The following is a 27,694-nucleotide window of genomic DNA, read 5'->3' as shown; positions in this document are numbered from 1 at the left end:
GCAATTCCGGTAGATGATGATTCGTTGTGACATCACTGACAAATCCTAGTCATCTTTATTCTGGTAGTATTACAGAAAGGAATGTACTATTCAACACACAGCGCCTCAGGCCTGAGGCTACAAGCCTGTTACTGTGTCTTAACATTCTGCAGCTTCCTGTTTAAGGACATCGGGGCACCAAAACACAGATGGTGACTTTTTATCTATGATTTGTTAATAATAGTTGTGTGTATTTAAGCAGGAGACCTGTGAACTGTAAGCCTATAGCCAAACAGAGCCCACTATTATTTTGAGAATGTTATCTAAACATGCAATACACAGTAGCTTTGAGTTTGATGACTGATGGGAGGATTAAGAGCTCTTGCAATGATTTAGAAACTGTTCCATGTAGCGCGAAGAAGAACTCAAATGTTTTACTTAAGAAAATGAGTGTGTGCGTGTGTGTGTGTGTGTGTGTGTGTGTGTGTGTGTGTGTGTGTGTGTGTGTGTGTGTGTGTGTGTGTGTGTGTGTGTGTGTGTGTGTGTGTGTGTGCGTGTGTGTGAAGCATGATGTTGCTGGAAAAAACAGCAAACCGCAAACCTACCCTGGATAAATAAAGGTTTAAACATATACATATAATTATCACTGAAACTTACTTGGAATATTTCAAATCCATAAATGTCCAGCACTCCAATGTTTAACTCCTGTTGGTCCTTCATGGCTTTGTTGATGGACTGAAACGCAAGGAACATTGTAGATATAACGACCTGATCAAGCTCAACATAATACAATTTGTGTTGGGTAGATTATGTCTCTGTTGTAACAATGCTTCTTGGCAATAACTTCTATACCGTTGGAATGTTTATTTCCCTTTTAACCCATTCAATCCGGGAACGCATCTCTGTCATTTTAGATTTGAGCTATTTAACCTATATAGCTATTATTTTTATACTTTGGTTATTAAAAAATAGCAGCTCTACAAGCTCATGGCGCTGCACCGAGTGCCACGCTACAAGCTTGTAGATCTGCTATTTTTGAAAAATCGTGAACATTTGTGTTGAATACATATATATTTTTTAAACAACATTTTTAACTCAAATCTTTGCTTCCGGGGGGCATATTTTGTTGGGGATCGGCGGCCAAAAACATATCATTTTGGTGATCCTTGACAGGAAAAAGTTTGAGCACCACTTAATTTTCACGATTTTTCAAAAATAGCAGATCTACAAGCTCATAGCGTGGCACTCGGTGCCACGCTATGAGCTTGTATATCTGCTATTTTTGAATAGCCAAAGAAATCTAAAATGACAGAGATGCGTTGCCGGATGTAGGGAACATGGATTTGTGGGGTGAGCAGCACAGCTGAGTATGTGGGTTTGCGCCCATGAAAAATGCAAAACAACTTATTCTGCTGTTGCTATTGACTCTTGTATGTTCCCTACAAATGGGCCACCATTCAAAAGGGGAAAAGAAACAGGCCTTTCAATGGTATAAAAGTTATGGCCAAGAAGCATTATTAGCATAACAGAGATTATAATCTATAAATCAACCACATCTCCATGATGTACACATATGCAGTCATACCTCTACTAAGTAGTCAAAGACACGTGAGTGTAGGGCCTTGGAGAGCGCGTCACGCGTGTAACACGCCTGCTCTACATTCAGCGTCACGTCAATGGACTCCAGCGCATTGCCCCACTTGCTGTCCATCTTTCTACTGGTCAGCTTCTCCTTCAGACGTTTCTGGTCGATTCCCAGCAGGAAGGCAGGGAAGGCCAGGACTGTACAAAGAGCACAAAGACCACAAAGCAACAGTGGTGAGAGGATTAAACACTTGTCAATAGCCTGATATTCCGTGGTGGAAAAACTACTCAGTATGCTGTATATGGAGATCCTGATGTCATCAATATATGCCCACATAATATCGGTCAAAGCCCACCGTCAACCAAACATCGACCCACAAGGCAATTTTAATATAGGATTTTTCAATTTTGGTAATGTTCGCCTACAATGACATGTCAAAAATAGGGCCAGCAAGTTCAAGTGGTTAGTAATGCGCCATTTTCATTGGATTGGACTGATCAATGGCACACATTCATGAACAGACACATTTCTATTGTGTAGTCTCTTCACTCATATTTGTGGTCTATAATAGGGCACTAAACGTGAGCCATCATACACTCACTGTCCAAACTAAATATCTTCTGGAAAGAATACAGACCAGACAAGTTTAGTATTACAGAGAATGCAGCACACTCCATCGACTGGGTTAGGCCCTTGAAAGAGGCTTGAGCAGGCCAAGGATCATTAGTCCTAACCTGGCATTGACATTGTCCCATGAGAGCGCCTCCCTGCATTATTACAGTGACTCACTTCCCCTTGAAGGAAATGGCTCTAAGGCCTGCAGTCCAGCAGTGTCTGGGAATGCATCACAATAGTGCAGTAGCCCACTTTTGGGAAGTTAGCAGGAATAGCATATGACTGGACCCATTTATCAGCTGTGAAGCTGGGGCAGAGGCTTTGTGTTACTATACCGCCATAAGCATAAAGGTATGGACTGATGCAAATGGACTGGAGGCTATTGAGTACCACATAGTGAACAAAATCAATGCTCAGATCTGAAGATGAACAACTCTGTGGGTCAGATTTCTTCAAAGATATGGCATAAGAAATGTATTGTGATAAGTATTATATGAGCTGCAGTGTACGCTTAATGGAGATAAGGGCTTCTTTATTAATTATTAATTATTCAAAATCTCACAACATCGGAGAAGCACTGGAATCAAACCACCTTAAACACAAACCCTAATTAAATTCCCAACAGAAAAATGGACAATACACCCCACAATGAAAACAAAAAACTAAAAAGAGAATAACACAATTTGATACCCTATCACAGACAAGTTCAAGCTCAAATTCATTTGGACACTAAGTACAGTAGCTGTTCCAAACGCATGTATTTGTACAACGTGGCAGACTCAACATTTCGTTCAAGCGGAGATGAATCATGTTTTTGTTCTGCTGAGTGTGAATTGATTTGTGTTGAGTTTTGTTTGGGGGAAACACGTTGCTGGATAGGATGTGTGTAAGAAGCTCATAACGGTCTAGCCAGCGGAAAACATTTCGTACGATATGTCGCTTGACGAAAATTATGAATATTCAACTGAAATTACGTCATTTTTGTTGAGAGAAAGGGCGGTGCAGCCAAGTATAAATGAGCCATAGAACACACGGCAGGGTAAGCACACAGGAAGTTAGACAGGAGGGAACAGGAAAGGAAGAGATTACAGAGCGCTGGTACTCCGTCTGCACACAACAGAATGTGGCTTTGTGGCCTGGCAAACCACAGTCTCACATGTAGTGTCGTCACTGGTTTAAAAAAGTCTGGTCCGGGGACCGCCGGGCCGTCCAGACGGACCCTTACAGGTCTGTAACTCAGAGAGAGCACAAATTGTCCATTTGGTTCCTTTTGTGCACGCTCCGAGTGAAAGAAACACTGAGGATTCTACAGTGTAGATCTGCTATTTTCACTAATCTCGCGATTTCAATCTCGAGATTTTGAAATCACGAGATTTTGAAATCTCGAGATTTTGAAATCTCGAGATTTTGAAATCTCGGCCTGAAAAAGAAAAAAAAAAATCGTCCTGAGACCGATTCTACAAAATGTCTTCTAAGTCCTAACAGTTTTTTGAAAAAACCTATGTTACTATATCAGTGGTTCTCAAACTTTTTCATGTCAAGGACCCCCAAAATGATATGCATTTGGCCGTGGACCCCCATCTTAAAATATGTTGTTCCAGGGACCCCCCAGAAGCAAAGATTTGAGTTACAAATGCTCGCTTTAAAAATATCTACATTTAAAGATTTGCACAAATTTTCACGATTTCTAAAAAATAGCAGCTCTACAAGCTCATAGCGCGGCACTTGGTGCCACGCTACAAGCTTGTAGGTCTGCTATTCTTGAATAGCCAAAGTGTAAAATAATGCTTTTTAGCTCAAATAAAAAAATGACACAGATGCGTTCCAGGTCAAATGGGTGGGTTAAATAATCGTGATATTGATTTGAAGCCATGTCACCCAGCCCGACTCTTGGTGCATCTGGGAGTATCTAAAGGACACTTACACTCCTCGCTCTCCACAGCAGCGTAGTTCCCTGCCTCCCTGAAGTTGATGTTTCCGAGGTGGAGGACTCCAGCCACTATCTGCAGGACCAGGGCGCGGTCCGCCCCTGAGATGCCAATCACTTCCATGGCATGCTGGCAAAACAAAGGAAAAAGCACACATTAAACCGGGGGCTACATTATGTGTTTACTTACTCTCATAGTACCAAGCCAAGACGTCCTTTAATTACTCCCCTTGTGGTTTTACTTGGTAAACAAAAACAGGTGGAGGTGGTCTGAAGTGGAAAATGTAAGAGGATTGGTAGAAAGACCAGCGTGCGGGCAAGAGAATGCTTTGTTGATGCATGAGCGAGAGCAGAACCACATAAGGAGAGCAGACGGGAAGTTGAGTGGAAGGTTAAAAGGGTTTCTAACCTGAAGAAGATCCATATAGGATTGAAACCCATTCAATCCGGGAATGCATCTGTGTATTTTAGATTTCTTTGGCTATTCAAAAATAGCTCATAGTGCGGCACCTTGTGCCGCGCTATGAGCTTGTAGATCTACTATTTTTTTTTTAAATCTTGAACATTTGTGCAAATATATTTTTTAAAGCGAACATTTGTAACTCAAATCTTTGCTTCTGGGGGTCCCTGGAACAAGACATTTTGAGATGAGGGTCCGCGGCCAAATACGTATCTAAAAGTGTTTTCTAAATCCTAACAGCAACATCCTAACTGTTGCTATATCAGTGGTGCTCCAACTTTTCCATATCAAGGACCCCCAAAATGATATGTATTTGGCCGTGGACCCCCATCTCAAAATGTTATTCCAGGAAGCCCCAGAAGCACACACAGATCAGAGTTAAAATGTTTGCTTTAAAACATATATATTCAATTTGCACAAAATAACACACGATTTTTCAAAAAATAGCCAAAGAAATCTTAAGATGACACAATTGCGTTCCCAATCTTAATGGATTAACAAAGTGGAAGCAATACAGAAATTCTAAATTATTTGACTGTTCTTGCAGTTTGGGCTCAGCACCAAGATAGGGGGATGTGCGTTAAAACCAGGGTCTTCAACGTTGTTGTTGAAGAGCCATGCATTAAACCATTTTTTTGTTTGTGTGTAAACGGAGCAAACATACCACAGTCTCCTGGAAGTCACTCTTGTCGTTGATGTCGTCCACTTTGTAGGAACCAGACTGATTGAGGTAAGTGTAGTAATCCAGGCTGGTGATTCCTAAACTGCTCTTCTGCTCACTGCTGGCTCCTTCTATCAACTGCAACAAAGAAGACTTTATTACACACCTGAAGAGCAGGAGTGAGGCCAGTGGCTTTCAAACTTTGTGTGGCACACCAATGGGCAAGTAAAAATCTCAAGGCATGCCTGTATTCATAGCGAAAAAAGCCAATATGGAAAACATTTATTAAATGTAATAATGATAATAATAAAAGCCACTGAAACTCAAATTCTTTCCCCATTTGTACCCATTTTGTCCACCAATGGGCAAGTAAAAATCTGAAGGCACGCATGTATTCATACTAGCGAAAATAGCCAATCTGGAAAACATTTATCAAATAAAATAATGATAATAATAAAAGCCACTGAAACTCAAATTCTTTCCCTATTTGTACCCATTTTGTCCCATTCTAATGTGAAATGTCTATTCCAGACATTCCACTTTGCATGTGAAGGAAGTTCTGTAATGGGAAGGATGAGCCATCGCATCCCTTCCAGCCAGGGACAGAGTTGTTCAGAAAGTAACAGCTTGACCATCATTCAGCTCTTAAACGATGGTCAAGCTGTTCTTCCCGAACTTCAGTAGCCAAATCGATGCTGTCAGGTAGAAACCTTGTATCTCCATATTTATGTTTGTTCATAAATGAATGCCCTACTTCGTCATACTACAGTGTCACACAAAAGTAGCAAAAATAGCCGATAAGCTCTCAATGCATGAATAGGTTAACCGGAAGACTCGCCCCCATTTTTTTCGCAGACCAGCGGTTCTTGTATTCTTATATTTGTTTTACTGAGGATAAGGTTAGAAACAAGTTCAGGGTTAGGCATAGTTTTACTGATGTTAAGTTTAGGAATAAGGTTAGGTTTTGACACCGTTTTACTGAGGTTACGTTTAGGAATAAGGTTAGGTTTGCTTAGGCATAGTTTACTGAGGTTACGTTTAGGAATACCAGGTGAATACCGCCGGATTTGCCTCGGGGCAACTGTGTTTTGGGGCAGGCGTGTTGGTATTCATGAATTGTGTAAGTGAAAGTAGCTAAGTGTTGTAACCCTATGCTGTGTACACAGGTGGTATGTTCCTTTAAGTTGTTGGTGGGCTGAGCGCGCCGGCAAGGAGTGATAGGATTGTTCTCTTGTTTACTTTCTGTGCTGGTGTAGAGGAAAAGCGGTCACGCTAAAAAGAGTGATATTTGTTGTTACTACGGGTGGTTGTTGGCTGTTCACGTGAATTTATTGGATCTATTTTTGTTATTAAATCACCAGTTCTTCAGCACGCTCTCCTTCTTTCATTAATAATAGAAGCAAGGATAAGGATTATTTCGGGAAGGAAGAGGAAGGCGGTTATAGTGTGTCTGTTGGTTTTATAAATATTTAGCCAATGAAAAGCATTAACAAGAGCTTCTGACTATAATAATAACTACATCGGAATCACTGGAACGCGGGTTCTTTTTTTCCATTTCCTGAAAACAATACAAGGTTTCCACTGACAGCAAGGACATGATGTCCTCAACGTCTCTCACATGGCCTCTGATCCATCTGTGGTCCACTGTCCTTCAGTCCATGAAAATTCCAACTCAGAAACTCCTAAATACACTGTCGACCGGTGTCCCCAAGGGATACTTTGGTTCGCTACTATTTTCCACTAGTCCAAATCTCATGGCCGAAAATAGCCGATCTGCAAGCTCACAGCGCTTCATCACGATGCATTGTCAGCATGTAGATCTGATATTTTGGCCGAATGCTTGCGCCAGAATAGGGACGCTAGGGTTCATGATTAAGATTGTTCATGGATGTGTTATTATGTCACAGATATCCGTGTTCCTACACCAGTATACATTTTTAATACAGGCCTTTTAATTGTAACAGAGCATTTCTACATTGTGGTATTGCTACATTTACTGAAGTAAATGATCAGATGACTTCTTCCACCACCGTCCTACAGCCACAATGCCTCACCTGATAGAATATATGGAAACTCCTCTCTCCTGGATTCCTCATGACAACGCGGGACTTCTCCAGCAGAAAGTTGGAGATCTTCCCTCCGTCTACTTCCCCACCGGAGCTGAACTGGATCTCAAAGTATTTTCCCTGGAGGATGAGAGTGTGGAAGATGAAACCCAAAACTAGGGCTGGGCCACAACGCGTCACATTGCGACGCGTTGTGGGCTGTAGATCTGTTATTTTTATTTATTTTTGTACGCCACCATTGTACAATTAATATATTTTGTTGATTATAAAAAAAGTATTCCATTTTTTCCCCCCGTGTTGATTTGTTGATATTTAAGAAAAAAAGAAAAGAAGAAAAAAACCTACTTCTCGATTATTCAATTAACCTACATGAGAAAGCCGGTTATTGGTTCTAAATATCAGTTTTGATATATTTTCAGTTAATTTCCCAGCCCTATACCAAGACGAATGTTCATATGCTGTAGATGGACAGTTTTCTTTTCATGTAGCTTAAAAATAAGCTTGATATATGTGATCATACCCCACACTTTTTTTTTTTTTCATTAATATTTTTATTGGAAGCCAGGTACAAGATCAGTTCACTTCAATAGGATATTGAAGTGAACTGATCTTGTACCTGGCTTCCAATAAAAATATTAATGAAAAAAAAGAAAAGTGTGGGGTAATAATGTCAAGGTCTGTACCAAGGGCGTACGCCTGCAGGCCACGCGTGCGTGCGTGCGTGTGTGCGTGCGTGCGTGCGTGCGTGCGTGCGTGCGTGTGTGCGTGCACGTGTGCGTGTGTGCGTGCACGTGAAGACCTGCCCCCGTTTTCTGTCTGCCCTCCAAATAAGTCTGTAATGTAGGAATATCTAATCCAGTCCCAGTCAAACTGTGGGCTGCCACTGCAGTGAGTGCACTTTTTTAATCCAAAGAGACTCTATTGAAAGTACAGTATAGTCATGTTGTCACGCCAACAGAGGCAAACTTAATTTGTTTCCCCACACAAGACAAAAAAAAACATTCACTAAGATTTGTTGTGCAAGTCCTGACGAGGTAAATTCTCAGCAATATAATGTTTGCCCTTAATTCTATGTCAGCGCTAACCAACTCCCTTTGTAAGCAGTGTAGTATATGTGCCTCAGCGGTTCTGGAGTGTGCTTCCCACTCTTTGTGTACACCGTGTCCTTACAGCACTATTCTGGTTAACCAGGGCCCACATCATTCACAAAGTCCTGAGCTAAGAAAATAAGAAAAAAGGAAAAGCTTTAAGCGTAAATGTTGTTTTTCCAAAAGTCTGGGCTCAAAGCCAAAGCTAGGTCACAAAAGTTGTTTTTGAGTTAAGTATGTAGCAATGCTGTAGATCTGTCTTTGAGTAAAGCAGCTGAAGCAATACAATGTGACTTCATATTTATAATATAACGTGAAAGCTACTGGCGGTGTTGATAGCACATGGTCTTTACAGGTCCCTTGGTTTAACCACTTAAGACTTTACTGTATATCGTCACTATCGGGCAGAAACCTTGTATCTCCGTATTTCAACGTATTTTTTCCCGTGAATTCATGCTCTACTTAATCGTAAGTGTCGTGCAAAAGTAGCAGAAATAGCCGATCTACAAACTCACAACGTGTCACGATGCCACGCGTTGTGAGCTTGTAGATCCGCTATTTTGGAAAGAAATTGAGTATTCAAGTTAAAGTGGTCAAGTACGTCTGTGAGTCGTATACATATTGAACCAATGACAAGTATTCACAACTAAATATCAACTGCACTGGATCCATTGAAACTTTCCTGAAAAGTAACAGTTTTGGACAGACATTCCTTGTCATAAGACGAACAGTAAAAATAGCCGATATACAAGGTTGTAGATCTGCTATTTGTGCGTAGTTTAGAAAAGTACCTATAACCTATAATGACATGCCCAAAATAGGGACGGCAGGTTGAAAGTAGTTGAATAAGCTTTGTGATAAAATGTTCAAAATGTGGATCCCCAGAGAGAAACAGTCGGAAAACCACGTCTGTAATTCACTACAGTATTCTCCCCCTTCTTTCCCTCTCCCTGCATTCTATTTGAAGTGAACATTCTTATGTTTGTTTTGGTTCACGACAAAACCGTTTCAAATCGGGCTAGGGCAAAAGTCAAGGCCCAATTCCCAAACAGTAAAAACACAAATAAGAAAGGAAGAACAGCACAAAAGTGAAAAAAGAAAAGAAAAAGCCTTACAAATCTGCTGGAGTTGTTGTTCCTCACGGTCTTGGCGTTGCCGAAGGCCTCTAACAAGGGGTTGGACTGTAGGATGATGTCTTTGACATGCTGTGTGGGGACAGACGTAGAAGGTGAGACGTTAGCTTCAGTGTCTATTAGGCAGGGCTGAGCAATTCACCCAAAATATATCAAACCTATATTTAGAACCAATAACCTTGCTTCTCAATTAAATAATGGAGAAGCAAGGTTTGTTTTATTATTTCCAATGAATCGACAAAAAATAGATTTTTCATAATTGACTAAATGTATTAGTCTGATATACCTCTTAAGGCCTCCAGTATATTATATTTAGTTGTACAATGGTGGCATACAAAAATAATTTAAACAGCTGATCTACAAGCTCACAAAGCATCACGAGGTGACACGTTGTGAGCTTGTATATCTGCTATTGTCAATTCTTTGATAATCGTTTTTTATAATTGTTTTATAATAATTATCGTAGTCGAGGCAAAAGTAAATAATATTAGAAATAATCCTAATACTACTTGTGATATTAGTACTATCCTACTATTAGGTGATGTACAGGCAGACATACACACTACACCCCCACACCCTTCACGGCAGGTCCATGTGTACACAACATGTCTGGAACTTCTCACAAACAGACATGAATGAACAACACACACGCACACACGCACACGCACACACACACACACACACACACACACACACACACACACACACACACACACACACACACACACACACACACACACACACACACACACACACACACACACACACACACACACACACACACACACACACACACACACACACACACACACACACACACACACACACACACACACACACACGCCTGGAGAACATTATCTTTCCCATGAGCCATCTGCATGTCAGAAACACATGAGTTTTAAATCAGCACGCTGACTGTGATGTTCTATTCTCCCTTGCATTATTGTACACAGAAGTGGGGTGGTAGTATTTCCTGGAATCTTTTGCATTCCTGAACTTTTGTCCTTTAGGAAAGGAAAACAGAAGTAGCGCAGTTCAACTTAGGAACTATTTTTACAGTATAGCATAGCAGTAAACTATCCAGAAACAGCCCTGGCAAAAATGGCACGGTTCATCATACTTGTGTTAGGTACTATTAATACCGTCTTAAGAAGAGACAAAAGGTCAGAATAATACAATAGCCACCTTCGTTTAATCAAACCATAGACATCCATTTCTTACTAAAAAGGAGATTTTGATAATGTGCTTTAGAAACACACACATTATTTACTTTAGCCCAGTATTATTATCACACTGAGGAATCTTTAACCCATTTAGACCTGGAACGCGTCTGTGTCACTTTAGGTTTCTTTGGCTATTTTTGAAAAATTGTGGGAAAATATGTTTTATATTTTTTTCAAAAAACTGTCATTTTTAGAATTGGCCTCAGGTCTTAATGGGTTAAATGGTGGATATGAATATGATTTCTGGACGTGGAGATGAAACATATTGTGATACCAGTATCCCAGAGTAACTATTTAGACTAAAAGCAGCTATATTGACTTTGAACCATGAGCCATGTGTAATATTCTCCGGGTGGAAAATAACTCTAGCTGACAATGACTAACAGTCATCAGTCTGGAGGCCTTTTCCTAATCCACGTCTGATCCTTACACACTGGAAACTGTAAGGCCTATATAGTGTTATGGGCTGAATGTGGAGGAGAGGGGTGGCTTCTGCACCGGGACATCTGCTGATCGGTAGGGTGCCAGATGGCTGCTGAGGGGGTTGGGTGAGTAGGGTGCAAGAAGAGGCTTCTGATGGACTTATAATAGGTGAATAATGGCAGTGGTGGAAAAAGTACTCAAATGTTTTGCTTAAGTAACAGTATCAATACGGCAATATAGAAATACTCTGTTACAAGTTAAAAGTCCGGAATTCAAAATGTACTTGAGTACCTAAAGTACCAAAAGTAAAAAAGTACTCATTAGGCAGAATGTCCCATTTCAAGATTTAAAATGTATAAAATGATTTTGAAAATAGCCGATCTACAAGCTGCGACGCATTGTGAGCTTGTAGATAAGCTATTTTCAAATGGCCGAAATGTATATAGGGCTTAAGTGGTTAATGTATGTTTTGAGGTAATAATCCAAATCTACAAAGTAACTAAAGTTTTCAAATAATTGTAGTGGAGTAAAAGTACAATATTTGCCTCTGAGATGTAGTGGAGATTGGAAATACTCCAGTAAAGTAAAAAAATACCTCAACATTTTACTGAAGTACAGTAGGTCTACTTGAGTAAATGTACTTAGTTACTTTACACCACTGGTGAATGGGAAATAGAATGGTTGGCTAAGACAATGGGATTGTTTCAAGTCTCGCTCTGACTTTATGCCGGTCTGTCCTCACATCACACATGGCCATGAATCTGTGACTGACGTAAGCCAATCAAAATCCACCAGAAGTCACAAAACATTTCACATGACAGTGTGCAGGGGCGCCGATATTTATAAGCTCTAGCGGGTGCCCAACCTGGCACTGCGCGCGCGTGCATGTGTGCCCCGTTTGCGCGCGCGAAGCAAAAAAGTAAAAAAATAAATTTAAGAAATCTTTCTTTTTTTGACCAGCACCCAGTGGGCTGGTCAAAAAAAAAAAGTGCTCCTCACCCACAGTGGGTGCTTTAGCCCCGAGGCACCCACACTATCGGCGCCCTTGACAGTGTGTGTAGATGGACATAATGTGACGTTCCATATTCCTGTTTTAAGACCCATTTTTAAAGACAATTATTATGCTATAACCATGTGTCCCACTACTGACTGTTTATTGAATGTTATTGCGTTAAAACGGTTTGTCCTAAGCCTGACAACAGGTGTCAATGTAATTATAAGGTCAATATAATTAGAAGATGGAGCAACAGGCTTAATGTTGTAGGCCTATATGAGGTGATTGGGTATTTTAAATGTTTGATCACTCTCAAATGAATGATGTTATTGCTTCCACCAAGCTTAATTTTATGTTTTTGACAGCAACGTGTTTAAAACATGCTGGTAGTCAGCCCAGACAAATTGGTCGTGGTGGGGTGCAGCTGTTGTTTTTGATAAGCATTTTAAATGCCGCCTCATTACTGTTACATCTCAAATTGTTACTAAACTCAAGCTTTCTGTCCTCTGTGAAATTGGTTCTCAAAGTGGGGTCCGGGGACCCCCAGGGGTCCTTGGGGGGGTACCCAGCTAAATTTGTTAATAAAGCGACACAATCATTTTTAACCACTTTATCCATATTTTATACTTTGGCTATTCAAAAATAGCAGATCTACAAGCTGTCACATCAGATCTACAAGCACTTGTAGATCTGATATTTTTGAAAAATCTCAAAAATGTGCACAAATCTTTCAATCTTCTTTTTAAAAGGCTAACATTTTGAACTCAAATCTTTGCTTCTGGGGGTCCCTGGCACAACATATTTTCAGGTGGGGGTCCGCGGCCAAATACATATCAATTTGGGGGTCCTTGGCACAAAAAAGTTTGAGAACCACTGCTCTATGATACTTACCTACTGTATGAGAGAATATTCATAGTTAGCTATTTGAATACTATAGATGGTTCCTCTAACTCTTTGGCTATTTGAATACTATATGATAAAAAGTCAGTAGCCAAAGAGTTAGAGGAACCATCTATAGTATAGATGGTTCCTCTAACTCTTTGGCTACTGACTTTTTATCATTCAATATAATTTTGGCCTGTAATAACTCTGGGTCTTTCACACAACTGTGGGCATATCTTAGACTTAATATTTGCATACATATCTGCTCCCTAAACCAGATACTGTAGTCTCTGCGTGTCTGATTATTTGTGCATAATATAAAAGAAATTATTGAAGTGATTGGGATGTGGCGAATCAGGAAAGATCACATTGTGACAGATAAGACCGAATCCGGACGTGTAAATATTACTATACTCAACATTTTAGGACGGCAATTTTATGAATGACATTTTTTTAATTTTCTATTTTTTATCCCTAAGCCAAAAGCTGAAAATAGTCAGACAAGCTCAGAGCTTGTAGATCGGCTATTTTCAGCCTGTGACAAGTATAAATCAGACATAACTCCAAATCAAAAATAAACCTCACCTCTAAATGCCAAATCCTAACCTGATCATTTCCTCATTGTAAAGAGGCAGATTTAGTAAGCCTAAATCTGCCTCTGGGCATGTACTAATCTACTTATACATTTGCTCCTCAGAACTATAGTATTACACACCCACACCCACCCACACCCACACACACACACACACACACACACACACACACACACACACACACACACACACACACACACACACACACACACACACACACACACACACACACACACACAGTTCTTCTCACCTGTACTCGAGGTCCTCCTCCAGACACTCTGGAGATGTAGCCCATGATGTATTTAGCTGCCACAGTCTTCCCTGCTCCACTCTCCCCACTGGAACACAAACAGACCAGAGAGCTTTAAAGGACCTTTAAGAGGAGGTCTCCTTGATGTTCAATCCGACACCATTGTTTGCCAACGCTCGCTTAACTGATTAAACCGTACATACTTCTTAAGTTTGTAGGTCAAATGGTGAAAATACATTATCTACACGTTTACCATGTGTTGAAATAATATTGATTTGAAGTCGTATCGTCCAGCCCTAGATGGAGTACATATGACCTCTTCCTTACACACACACAAACAAACTATTACTTGTGTAAGAGTACAAACGCATTGGCATCAATATGCATACAGTACCTAAGTAAACTCGCGACTCGAGGTTGTGAGGTTGTAGATCGGCTATCTTTGAATAGCCAAAGTATAAAATAGGATTTACGTGGTTAATGTATGTTTTGTAATAATAATCCAAATCTGCAAAGTAACTAAAGCTGTCAAAAACAAATTGTCAGGCATGTAGCGGAGAAGTAAAAAGTATCGAAAAGGGAAATACTCAAGTAAAAGAAAAGTACCTCAAAATTGTACTTACACTAGTAAGAACATACAGTAAATGTACTTTCCACCAGTTACTTTCCACCATTGACCCAATGTTTCTTAGTAGTGGTGGTAGTGGTGACATTCAGGGCACACCAGCTACACTGTTGCGGGTAAAAACTCTATGAGGGTGGACGTTTATAAAACACTGGAACCAGCATGCCTGGCACCCAAACTTGCACTTACTGTACTATTGCTAATTCACTTATTTTGTCCATTTTAACATTCAGCCGAACAGGAACTGACTTCTTCCATGCATGCTTTGTACAGCAGGTGATCTAACGGCTGAGTTCAGTTCATAAGAAGTACTGTAGTAGATAGCTTGTTCACAGTTGTATTGTTTGTAACATTTGCATACCTATATTAGAAATTCATTTTGAGGTGTTCCTGCCAGCTGCCAGGAACAGACCATAATATGGTCTAGAAGTCAGTTTGTGTAAACAAACAAAACAATAACCTGTGTCCCAATGGAGCCAATGTAGTTTTTATTTAGTCACAAGCTCTTTAAATACTTTTCATTGGTTAAATATTTGTATAACCCACCCTTGTTGGAAATAGTGAAAATGTCAGATCCAAAAGTTCACAACGACCCAACACAGCGACCCGTCGTGAGCTTGTAGATCTATTTGAACTACTTTTGAGTGACACTGTTGTATGTCGAAGTAGGGGAAAAGGGGACGGAAAACATGGAGATACAAGGTTTCAGTTCGACAGTAAGGATATTATGCTCCTAGTGAGTGTGAGGACATAAGTTTGAATCCGACCGCCGTCTTGTCTCGCATGTCTCCATCTCTCTGCCCTTGGTTTCCTATCTCTCTACACTCACTGACCCATCTGAAGTCAAACATAAACATGTCAAAAATGTATACATCTTTTTTTTCTTTTGACAAAGAAAATAAATTCATTGAGAAAATCTAGGATCTCTCAAGTTGCATTGTGTATTATTGTTATACTAAAACTATTTAGCCTCAGAAGGCATCATAAGCTAAACATCATTTGCATGCCAGACAGACCCAGTATTTTTTGAAAAAATGACTGTTTAACCACTTAAACCCTATAGCCGATCTAAAGGCCCACAAGATCTGCTATTTATTTATAATGACCCGCCCAAAATAAGGACACCATAGATAAAGTGTAGGTATAGTTCACCCCTAAAATGACTTTTTTTCTATCGATTAGTCACCCCATGGAGACTTTAATTCATGGATTTATTTATTTTTTGTCGCATTCCTAATTTCCTAACAGCGGTTACGGTAGGAGACACAAAGAGTCTCCTTTGTGTCTCCTACCGTACTGCTGCCTACCGGTCCACTAGTCATCAAATTATTGGCTTAGGAATGCGACAAAAACAAAATATTATTTTTGGGGGGTGAACTCTCCCTTTAAGGGTATATCAATCACAGTCAGTAATGATTGGTGCCCACTCTTCTGAAAGATAATGTGACACAATGAAATAGGCTGGAACTAGCATTTTGTACAATGACAACAACTTCCAATAACACACACTGTTGTGTTTTACAGCAGACAAACCGCACTCATGACTTCATCATAATTCACTTTATTTCCCCTTTGATGAAAAAGCTCTTTGCAAAACTAGGTGAAATCCCAGCTTCTGACTGCATATGCAGAAACTCCACTTCCTGTGTCAACGCTAAAGTCTTTTTTGGCTCATGTAAGCAAATCCCACCTCAGAAACAAAACAAGTTAAATCTATCTAGGAGGAGGGATGCTGTACGCCAGTCATAACATTCAACATGCTTTGTCACATTTAGTTTCTTTTCTTTTTCTGTCTCTGCTCAGCCTACACATGTCTTTTTCTTCCTTCCCTTTCACTTTGCCAGGGTGCTAGTTAATTTCACATAATGTGGTTTGGAAGTGGATGTCAGTGCAGTGTGTTTTTATTCTGTGTCTTGAATGGGCGTCAGGTTGGTAATGCCTCTCTGAGAAACCACTAGAGCCCGACCCATGCCACATTTTTGGGTCCAATGCCGATCCTGATTTTGGACAGACTGATGTTTTAAAGACAAGCTGAAATTAATATATTTTCCCACACTTTTAGACCATATCCGTGGTCATAATGAAGATATAATTAGTGTTTTACAAAGGTCGGCCTGCTGGTGGCGCTATTAAAGGCAGATGTGAAGATGTTTTCCTTGGCCTCTAGGGAGTGTGCGTGCAAAGATTCACGCAGATCAGTGCAGTTATAGGTAAAAACACGAATCGGCCTGTTATAGCGCCACCATGAGGCTGATTTGTAAAAGTTCAAGTGTCATTTCTTTCTCGGCCTCGGCCTGTGCGTGCAAAATTTCACGGAAATCGCATGCTGTGTTGATTATTTGAGGTATTTTGTTCAAAACGGACCAATCCTGGAAACTTTGGAAGCCAGTCTTAGCCAATCAGGATGGAATATGAAAAATCGGACAGATCAGTCTTGATCACATGACTATAGAGATACTGTGTACCGATTTGCGTGATGTATGGATACATTTGTAGGAGTAATATAAAAAATGTTTTGTGCAAAAATCGGCCTCCTGGTGGCGCTATATATAAAAACCCAGGGAGTGTGTGTGCACAGTTTCGCTGCAATCGGGCCAACGGTGCCGGAGATTAGCTGCTCACACAGACGGACGCACGGACGGACAGACAGACAGGCTGCAAAACATTGTCTCTGCCACGCGTTCGGCCTGGAAGAGACAAAAATAGCTGATCTAAAAGCGTTGGAAGCTTACAGATCTAATTTTTTTATCCTGTCCTGAAGGAGCGTAAGGTTGGTAATGTCATTCTGAGAAACTACAGCTGCACTGTTAAAGGTTACCAGAGCCCATTCCATCTGGAACCCCCAATCTGCACTGAAAAATCCTCAGTATTAATTTAACTCTGAGAGTACTCTCCAGAGTTACAGACCCGAAAGGGTCCATTTGGGACCCAAACCTGATATTGAGAACCAGCGCGTTATACAGCGAGTCTCCCTATACCATCATACATCTCATTACGCAACATTTCCAGGTAGAAGCTGTCGACACAATGGGTTATTCTCTATTCATCTTTGTCTCAGGCTTTCATTGTCAGAGAAACCTCCTGAGTTCCATGTGCAAACAGTGGCAATGCAGCTGGAATGAAGTTATTGTTTCGTTTTGTTTTTCTGTTCAGGCTGTGGCTGGAATTTGAATCACATCCTATTTTGAGTCTCCTGGGGGGGCTAGTCCCATTATTGTAGCATTCAGATGCTAAATACATTGTCAACTTCCTCAAATGATTTATTGCCCAAACATGGTAATAAGTTAAACCACATTGTGTGGAATACAGAGAGGTTGTGTAATTAACTGCAATAAATCATTACTTGCATCATCTATATGAGCGACATGTATGTTGAAAAGTGACTTACAGCACTGGCAGTTTCTAATCTGAGGTATCATGTGGTCCAGGGAAATTGAAGTATATAAATGTGCATGTATGTTCACATGTACAGTTCCCTTCCAAGACTTCCACACTACAAAGTTGTAGTGTGTTTATTTTTGCACGTGAGCTATATATTATGAGTTATGTGGTAACATCTTTGTTTAAAGTCCAATTTCACAATCCAAGCAGAAACAGATGTGAACATAAGAATGGGAATACTTGATTATTGTCAAATTTCCTGACACAACTAAAAACTATAAAAGAGGTACAAAGACCTCCTCGATTTTATCAGTGCAGGGCAGGCCGCACAAAGAACTAAACAACAAAGGCACCTCAGCCTGGAAGAGAGTGTTTATATAAGTGTTAAGTGTATTTATTTGCCAAGTACATTCACACATAACCGGAAATTGTCCGCTGCATTTAAGCCATCCTAATCTCCAGCGGCCGGGGACCAGCTCTTTTGCCAGTGCCTTTTGGTGAAAGACAGTGCCAGGACTTCCAGGAGCATATACTACTATACCTATTAATGTACATGTCTTTTGGTGCATGGGACAAAACCCATGTTGAACACACAAACTCCTCACAGAAAGGCCCCAGGCAGCTCCCTGTGGGATTCAAACCCAGGACCTTATTGCAACAGTACTAACCTTTACCTCAGTGTGTGTGTTGTTTTTAACTTGTCTTTTACATAGAACAGATGCATAACATACAATAGGAGAAGGGGCCCGACTACTTGATACATCAGTACTACTACAGTAGTAGCCCAGCGTTTCATACATAGATATACACAGTATACACGTAGATACTACATTGGCCACTGCAGTGCATTGGAGAGATGGGTCAACACGGCCGCCATATTGGACAGGGCAAGCTGCACTTCAAATGCCAGACACGTAGTAGTTACTGTATGTGGTGATACAGGATACTTGGTGGAGGGGAAAGGAACTAGTTGGAATAACGTGTTCCTTCCACACGCTACGTCCAACCGGGGATATTCCCCCCTGTCGGGTGATAAGAAGCGGCTTGCTACTGTAGCTCCTCACGCATTGAAGGAGGCATGAGCTCAGTTCTGGGCTCTCCCTAGGCTGGCAGAGGGAGAGTAGTGCCCAGGATTACATAGGCAATTGGCACTGTGTGAAAAAAATGGGTTACAAAATTGCGGGATAAAAAAAAAAAAGGATATTTGGTTAAATTAAAATATATACATATACCAAAATACCTTATCTTACATCGATAGTAACAGTAACAACGAAAATATTTAGTCTGCACTCTCCAGGTACAGTATATGACTGAGAAATATTTCTTGTAGTGGAATTACGGCACGTGGCCCGTAGTAATATGGCGGAGACGTTGGCTTACGATCCAATGGCCAATGCCGCGTCTACTTATGGTTTAACACCCATTTCTGTTCATGCAAACGCAGCAGTGCCAATGAGTTCAAGCCTTTGAGTTCAGGGGGACGCTGCATTAACCTGCATCTTGATTCACACGTTTTCTTAATAACTAGTAGAGGTCGAACACAGTGTGATGTTGACCACACTGGCTGGCACAGCAATTTCATGGAGGCCTTTGTCAGCTCATCTGGGTCATCACAAAACCACTTCCATGCCTTTGTTTGCAGATCTGGTTTGATCACAAAATCCACTTGTATGCCTTTATGTGGGAAACTGAACTAGCAACTGCTCGCTGGGCCAAACAACAGTGGGGAAAGTGCTGAACCAGGGGTCATTCGTCATGAGGTAAGCATTACAGTAACCATCACGCTCAGGTGACTGGCCCATAGGATAAAAGCCCAGAACATGACTCCACACTTTTCCCTACAAAGCTCGCCCCGTGAAATGCATTGCGTCAGCTATAAGCTGCAGAAAAATCAACACTGGATCGACATTTTCCCTCGCCCCATCTGACCAGACTGCTTGATGACCGCTGCTCATAAAAATGAGAGGTAAGAGGAAAAGTAGACTTAAAGAAAAGAAAACAAATACCCAGCTCTCCCTAAAAACCCAGTGAAAAAACGATTCTTGACCATCTCCAGGTGTTCTTCCTGTTTGTTTTGTGGAGTCAGGAAGCATCTCAGAAATAGAAGTTAGGACTGGTTTCCCCCTCACATCCTCCCAACACAGTGAGTCCACAACCAGCCACTATGCACAGTACAATCCTGCGTGTTCATTTAACCCATTTAAGTCATTTTAGATGTCTTTGGCTATTCAAAAATAGCAGCGAGTGCCCCGCTATATATCTACCTTGTAGATCTGCTATTTAAAAAAAATAGTGAACATTAGTGCAAATCTTTGAATATATATTTTTTTCAAGCGACCGTTTTTAACTCAAATCTTTGCTTCTGGGGTCCCTGGAAGAACATATTTTGAGATGGGGGTCCGTGACCAAATACATATCATTTTGGGGGTCCTTGACATGAAAAGGTTTGAGATTCTCTGATTATAGCAACATAAGTTTTTAAAAAAAACGGTTAGGATTTAGAATACATTTGTAGAATCCCCCAGAAGCAAAGATTTGAGTTAAAAATGTTTAATTTAAAAAACATATATATATATTCAAAGATATGCTCATATTTTCATGATTTTTCAAAAATAGCAGATCTACAAGCTCATAGCGTGGCTATGAGCTTGTAGATCTGCTATTTTTGAATAGCCAAAGAAATCTTAAAATTACACAGATGCGTTCCCGGTCTTAATGGGTTAACAATTCAATTCAGTGGTTCTCAAACTTAGGTCAAGGACCCCCAAATGAGTGTGTATTTAGCTCCATCAGAAAATATCTTGTGCCAGGATTTCTTTTTTTTGTATGTGTGGAACCCCCTTCAAGGACCCTACTTTGGGAAACCACTGCCTTAATGGACCCGTAAAAAAAAGAATAACTGGGCTTGTAGATCTGTTTTTTTATGTCTTCAAAAAGTGTGTGTGAGCACTTTTACTTTTGATGCCAATACTTTTGGAAGTAACATTTTTTGCATTCCCACATTGTGGCCAGTCAGCTGTACCCGGAGATGTGGTGGAACCTGTTAGGTGTGTGTCGTCCTCCCTCCCTCCCTCCCCTGTGGCCGTCATCACCACATTCACTGGTTCAGGAACAGTTCACTTGTGTCACAACAACAGCACACACACAGATTACCATCTCATCTCTGTCTCTGCCTGCGGCTCTGTCTCTCTCTTTCCTGCACTGCACATTCTGACAGTGGTGGAAGAAGTACTCGGATGTTTTACTCAAGTAAAAGTTATAGGTTACACTATGAAAAAAAGACTCTGTTGCAAGTAAAAGTCCTGTATTCAGAATTTGACTTGAGTAAAAAGTAGAAAGGTATTGGCATCTAAATATACTTACAGTACCAAAGTAAAAGTACAAACAATTCGAAAATAGTTGATCGACAAGCTCACAACGTGTCACATCGCGGCTGTTTAGCTGAAGTATAACATAGGGCTTATGTGGTTAATGCATGTTTTGTATTTTTTTCCAAATTTGTCTCTGAGATGTAGTGGGGTTTAAAGTATAAGTAAAGTACTGTTTGAAGTATCAAAACATGGAAATACTCAAGTAAAGTAAATGTACTTTATCTAAAAATGGTACTGTACTTGAGTATATGTACTTAGTTACTTTCCACCACTGCATTCTGACAGACATGCCGACACACAAACTCTGAGTTCAGCACAAAGACAGCCACGGTGGGAGGTCACGTTGTACTGTGATTAGGAGTAGCAGGCAAAGCATGGATTGGAGGAGGGCTTACCTGATGATCACACACTGGTTCTCACGGTCGATCATCATGTTTCTGTACATGTTATCCGCCAGAGCATAGATGTGTGGAGGGTTTTCATATTGGGCCTGGTGGATGATATAAAAAGAAGAGGGAACACAGTCAAATGCTGAATCTGTCACCATGTATGGAAAACTCTGACTTGTAAAGTCTCTGACTCAGTAAGGCCAAGAACTGTTTGAATACAGATTTAAACAGCAGTGATGGAAAAAGTACTCAAATGTTTTTACTTAAGTAAAAGTATCAATACTGCAATGTAGAAGTACTCTGTTACAAGTAAAAGTCGGGAATTCAAAATTGACTTAAAGTACCAAAAGTAAAAGTACTAAAATGCTTGAAAATAGCAGATCTACAATACTTATAGATCGGCTATTTTCAAATAGCCTATGTATAAAATAGGGCTAAAGTTTTCAAATAATTGTAGTGGAGTAAAAGTAAAAGTATAGACAATTGGAAATACTCCAGTAAAGTAAAAGTACCTCAAAATTGTACTTAAGTACAGTACTTGAGTAAATGTAATTAGTTACTTTACTGTTAAAGAGTGATGGAAGAAGTACTCTTTTCTTAAGTAAGAGTAGCGATGCCACAGTGTACAAATACTCTCAGTAAAAGTCCTGTATTCAAATATACACTTAGTTACTTTGCAACACTGGTGTTACACAGCACATCACATGGAGGCACTGCCAAGTTTGTTGAATGGGTGAGGCTATTGTAGTTTCTCATCTCATCTCATCTCAACATCTACGTCACCCCACTGGAAAGTATTTGCATTTCGCTTTTTCAAAGCCTTTGCGATCTCAAATCTTCATCCCTCTCTATAACCCAAACTAGAGGTGCTGTTTAAAAAAGTATAGATGGATCCATGATGGCAGAAGTGCAACTCCCTACCAATTAAGAAATACTTAATCTGGTAAATCGTTAAAAACAACAAAGTTTCCGTTTCGCTTACTGTCTGACAAAGGTCAGCAGAGCAAACTGAAACATCACTTTGTTTAACTAATATTTCTGTTCGCATATAGTGACATACCCAAAATAGTGAACAGGTTGAAAGTGGTTAACCCATTTAGACTGGGAAAGTATCTGTGCCATTTTAGATTTATTTGGCTATTCAAAAATAGCAGATATACAAGCTCATAGCACAGCATCTGCTATTTTAGAAAAATATTGAAAATGTGTGCAAATCTTTCAACATATATTTTTTTAAGCAAACATTTGTCAAATATTTAGTTCCAGGGACTCCCAGAAGCAAAGATTTGAGTTAAAAATGTCCGCTTAAAAACAAGAAAAAATCAAATATTTGCAAAAATGTTCATGATTTTTCAAAAATAGCAGATCTACAAGCTCATAGCGCGGCAATCGGTGCCATGCTATGAGCTTGTAGATCTGCTATTTTTCAATAGCCCAAAGAAATCTAAATTGACAGATGCGTTCCCGGATTGAATGGGTTAAACTCCATCGCACTCTGCTGTCACTTGCAATCAAGAACTGATCTTCCAGTGCGACGTGTTGTTAGCTTGAAGATCAGTTATTTTTTTTCGGCAAGTGACGGCGTCGTGCAACATCTAAATTCTAAATTAGGCTTTAGACGAAAGGTTTCTACTCACCGCGCCTTGATACATCTCAATTTCCTTGTCACCAAAGTATGGCATCTGCTTGAAGGGATTGACAGAGATGAGCACAGGGCCGATGTATGTCTGAGGAAGTTATATATTAAGGACCACAGCACAAAGAACACAGAAAACACCACAGAAGTAAAATCACAAGCTTTTTTTTTTTCATTTCAAGGACTCCCATTTGATATAATACAACCCCCAATAATGATATAATACACTCTGGGACCTCAATCAACACTGTAAAATCCTGTAAAAAAAGTTCTGTTTGTACAGAGTTACAGACCCATATGGGTCCATCTGGACCCATGGTGGTCCCCGGACCCCACACTGAGAAACAGTGCTCTAAAAAGACCCATGATTATCAAGGCAACCGAAACAAATACCTTCCATGTTGTAATCCTTCTACAATTAACTTAACTGAGAGACCAACTTCTACAGTTTCATAACTTCTACAAGACTGTGTTGTGTTTCCCGTAGAAATGATTACAGTGGATGGGGGGAAAGAAATTACCTAAGCCGTGATCATTTGGACCATGACGTCACAGCAGTGGCTACAGTATGTGTGTAATGTTTTCATGATTGGACCAGAGCCTTATAAAGATCCAGTGTTTATGTGTCACAGACACAGTACGTAATAGTGGAGGGCCTGTGTCCTTGCAGCCCGAAAAGCTGCTCCTCGCATCAAATAAAGCTGGTATTGAGGGTTCCCTGCATTGACCCACAGGCCAATACATTTGTGGTTGGAGGGAGACTGGTGTTATTGCAATTTGCTGCCCGCAGCAGTCAAAGGATTGACTCAGTCAGTGCTCAAGTCTGAAGCTGCCTGTGTTCATTAAACTCATAATTCAGAAAAATGCTGAAAGAAAACAGATGGCATTGAGGCAATGCTCTACACCTCTATACATTTCTCTGTCTATTCTACAATCACCCAGTCATGAGATATTGTATGTGTGAATGACAGAGACACAGTCAGTGACGTAATTTTAAAGAAAACCTCACTGTTGTTGAGGAAAATGAGTGCTCCAGTCTTACATATGGCCCCATGCTGAAATCTAGGGACGGGACGATCCGACGTCAAGATTATATAAAAAATAAATAAATAGCAAAGATAGCTGATCTACAAGGTCACAACACTACAGCTTGTAGATCGGTGAATGTACGCCACCATTGTGCAACAAAGTATAACACAGGATTAAGTGGTTAATCAGACTAATCGATTTAGTTGATTATAAAAAATATATTAGAATGTTGTTCGTTGATATGTAAGATAAGAAATATATATATATTGTATTTAAAAATGTTTTACAGCTTCACGGTTAATCCATTCACCTGCATGAGCAAGATTTAGTCGGTTGTTGGTTCTAAATATCGGTTTCGATATGTTTTCGTTTAATTGCCCAGCCCTACTGAGTTCAAAACAGAGCGAATGGGATTAGCATTCATTCCAGCCTGTACTGAGGGGATCGGGAGTCAGGGGTCCGGCCAGTGACACAGAAGGGTCTTTTTTCCCCCCCTCTCTCTCAGCACATGGCCCAGACTCCCTCAAACACTAGTCTATTACTCAAGAGCTACGATGACACTGTGAATGACCATTCAGCTATTCTGGGAATAGCAGTGAGTGCGGCGGGACTCAGCTATTCCTCGCCAGGGTGTGAACTAGTGGGAATGTGAGGAAAAGGATACAAAGATGTAGTCATCCATGTATCTCTTCTTGAGGTTTTCCACGATGGCGTCCTCGTTGATCTTGGTGAGCAGCACCATGTCGTCCACGCCGCTGTGTTTGACATTGTGACTCTGCCAGTGGTACCGGTAGTGGCCCCGGCTCCCCTGCAAACACACACAACACAATAACACACAACTGTGAGTTCACATGCAAACACAATGGTACAATGGCATGGCCTAAAGGCTAACGTATACTTCACCACAAACACCTTAGTGTTGTATGATAGATTTGCATTATTTTACAACTCTAATTTTGCAGACAACAGGCATGCCAGGTTGAAAGTGGTTAATCAGCCTTAATCGAGACTCTTACAGAGACGGCACGATCAGTTCAGAATGGGTCATATTTTTAAAAACACATGCAAATAAATTAAGAAGAAACTGGTGAGTACATCTAATTAACGCTGTGCAACACATCTGTTTTTCACAAAATGTTAACGTCCCACGTTTCTCTCAGCCAAGCAGATGCCGAGCTGTGTTTACCTATACGTTTATTATACATTTCTGAAATTCTTCTGGAAAAAAATGTTTGACTAAAAATGTTGCTAGAAATGTAAACAAAAAGGGATTACGCGCGACCCAACAAAAATGGGTCTGCGACCCGAAAGTGGGTCCCGACCCATTGTTTGGGAACCACTGCACCAGAGGGCTGAGGTCACTCATCATCATGAGCTGTGAGTCAACGTCATCTGGCTACTGTGTTAAACGGAGCACAATGTTCTGATGAGGTGTGAGTCTCTTTCTCCTGGCTGGAGAACCAATCAAAGGCACAGGGCCGGTCCAAAGCATTAGTCAACACTGGACACAAAAACATGACGTCATTTAACTCTCGACACCCTGACTCTGACTGTGAGCAAGCCAGGAAGATGAGAGTTTATTTTTAGCACTTGTTTCAACCTGGCCTCGCTATGTTGGGCAAGTCTTTATACCATTGGTTCTCAAAGTGGGGTCTGGGCTCCCCCAGGGGTCCTTGGGGGGGGGGGGGGGGGGGGGGGGTACCCCCAGCATAATGTGTTAATACAGCGTCACAATCCTTTCAACCACTTTAACCATATTTTATACTTTGGCTGTTCAAAAATACATTGCTCTCTGCTATTTTTGAAAAATCGTGAAAAATGTGTGAAATCTTTGAATATGTATATCTTTGTAAAACTCAAATCTTTGTTTCTGGGGTCCCTGGAACAAAATATTTTGAGATGGGGGTCCGCGGCCAAATACATGCTGTATCATTTTGGGAGTCCTTGACATGAAAAAGTTTGAGAACCACTGCATTACACTGAGTAGGTGAAGATTTTAAAAAATGTTACTGCATCGTGATCAGCTATTTTGCTGCGTAACACCATTGCACAACGAAGTATAACATATTAATTCAATAAAACACCTCTACACAAAAGGTATGCTACATTCCCTGCTTTCTTGTTTAACTACAATCTATAAAAATGTATGGCATTTCTACTACATTAAGTCTCTTCTTGTTTTGTTTTGTGTTGTTTCACTTTATTTAGACAGGACAGAGTAGAGAGACAGGAAACTGTGCACAGAGATGGTTAAAACACACTACAGGTTTCTCCACCAGCTGCAATAAAACTGGACAATTTGTGATTCTGTGGTCAAAATGAAGGTTTTGTTTTGTTCTGTTGTGTTATATTTGAACGCTCAACCAATAGCAAATGACGACCACAGCGTCGCAAACAAAGACAAGTGTCGGAACCAGGGGTGCAAGCAAAGCCATGAGAAGCTGGTAGGTGCTCACGTTTGTGTGTTACATTAAGTTCAAAATCAGAACAGCCACAGAAGCCTGGACAACAAGAGACAACAGACTTACGGTATTGAATAATAATAATAAAACTTGGGGTTCTAAATTGACCTGTAACAAAAGCAACAACAAAAAATATATGGAAATACTTTTTTGACTATGATGTGTTTTAATAGCTGTGTGGACTTTACCACAGAGGCTTTTGAAGATGCTGAGACCGGAGAAGTCTTACAGATCGCAACGTTAGAAATTATCCACAGCTCAAATTCCTAAAGGCTATCATAGCCGTGAGTCATTAAGTGGTAACGATCACTCCACAAATTAAAAAGTGTGATTAAAACCAAAGAACACAGTAGTCTTTACACATGAGTCAGTAAACCAAAACAGCAAAGGGCAAAACCATAATGATATTGTAGGAACATTAAGCAATATTACAGTGCAAAAGTAGCCCTGTTGATGCCAAGCCAACAGTAATTAATGTGTAGAAAATCAAGGAGTCCCATTTGCTCCACCAATGAGGCCGTAATATTCTCAAGCGTGTGTGTGTGTGTGTTTTCTTCACAAACCACTCACTTTATAGACTCAGTCATAGCCTGTGACATGGTAAAGAATGTTAATTGCTTCTCAGGCTAATTGTATGGGCATTTTCACTCAGGAGGCAAGCAGACAATAATTGCTTACTTATTTTTCCAGGTGGAACCCATTATGTTGTACAACTCTTTTTGGCCCAGATGAGGGATGTTTTTTTCCTTTTACTTGTCAGTGTGAATGTGCATTACAAGTTGATGTCATTCTCAAACTCCAACCTCCTACAATACAATGAATGAATTAAGACGATGGAAGAACATTTGGAGGGATATCAAGAATCAGTAGTTACACACGCACGCAGGCGCACACACACACACCCCCACACCCACCCACCCCC

At 40.4% G+C, this 27,694-nt stretch overlaps 1 protein-coding gene across 2 annotated transcripts in view; it reads right to left on the bottom strand.

Annotated features, from left to right (window-relative positions):
- Positions 1 to 27,694, bottom strand: part of myo1ea (myosin IEa) — a 76,158-nt gene that overhangs the window by 30,165 nt on the left and 18,299 nt on the right. For both annotated transcript variants that reach the window (XM_084063252.1, XM_084063253.1), the window contains exons 2-11: positions 24,975 to 25,118; positions 23,283 to 23,372; positions 21,652 to 21,746; positions 13,880 to 13,967; positions 9,497 to 9,586; positions 7,282 to 7,413; positions 5,231 to 5,365; positions 4,104 to 4,236; positions 1,565 to 1,761; positions 637 to 714 (exon numbers count right to left, since the gene is read on the bottom strand). In XM_084063252.1, coding sequence (XP_083919378.1) covers positions 637 to 714; positions 1,565 to 1,761; positions 4,104 to 4,236; positions 5,231 to 5,365; positions 7,282 to 7,413; positions 9,497 to 9,586; positions 13,880 to 13,967; positions 21,652 to 21,746; positions 23,283 to 23,372; positions 24,975 to 25,118 — 1,182 coding nt within the window. The remainder of the gene's footprint in view (positions 1 to 636; positions 715 to 1,564; positions 1,762 to 4,103; positions 4,237 to 5,230; positions 5,366 to 7,281; positions 7,414 to 9,496; positions 9,587 to 13,879; positions 13,968 to 21,651; positions 21,747 to 23,282; positions 23,373 to 24,974; positions 25,119 to 27,694) is intronic.

The sequence above is a fragment of the Gymnoscopelus microlampas genome (genome assembly GCF_963454915.1).
Source record: "Gymnoscopelus microlampas genome assembly, chromosome: 1".
NCBI lineage: Eukaryota > Metazoa > Chordata > Actinopteri > Myctophiformes > Myctophidae > Gymnoscopelus > Gymnoscopelus microlampas.
Note: the sequence above shows the minus strand (reverse complement) of the source record. Positions and strands in the feature narration are given on the sequence as shown.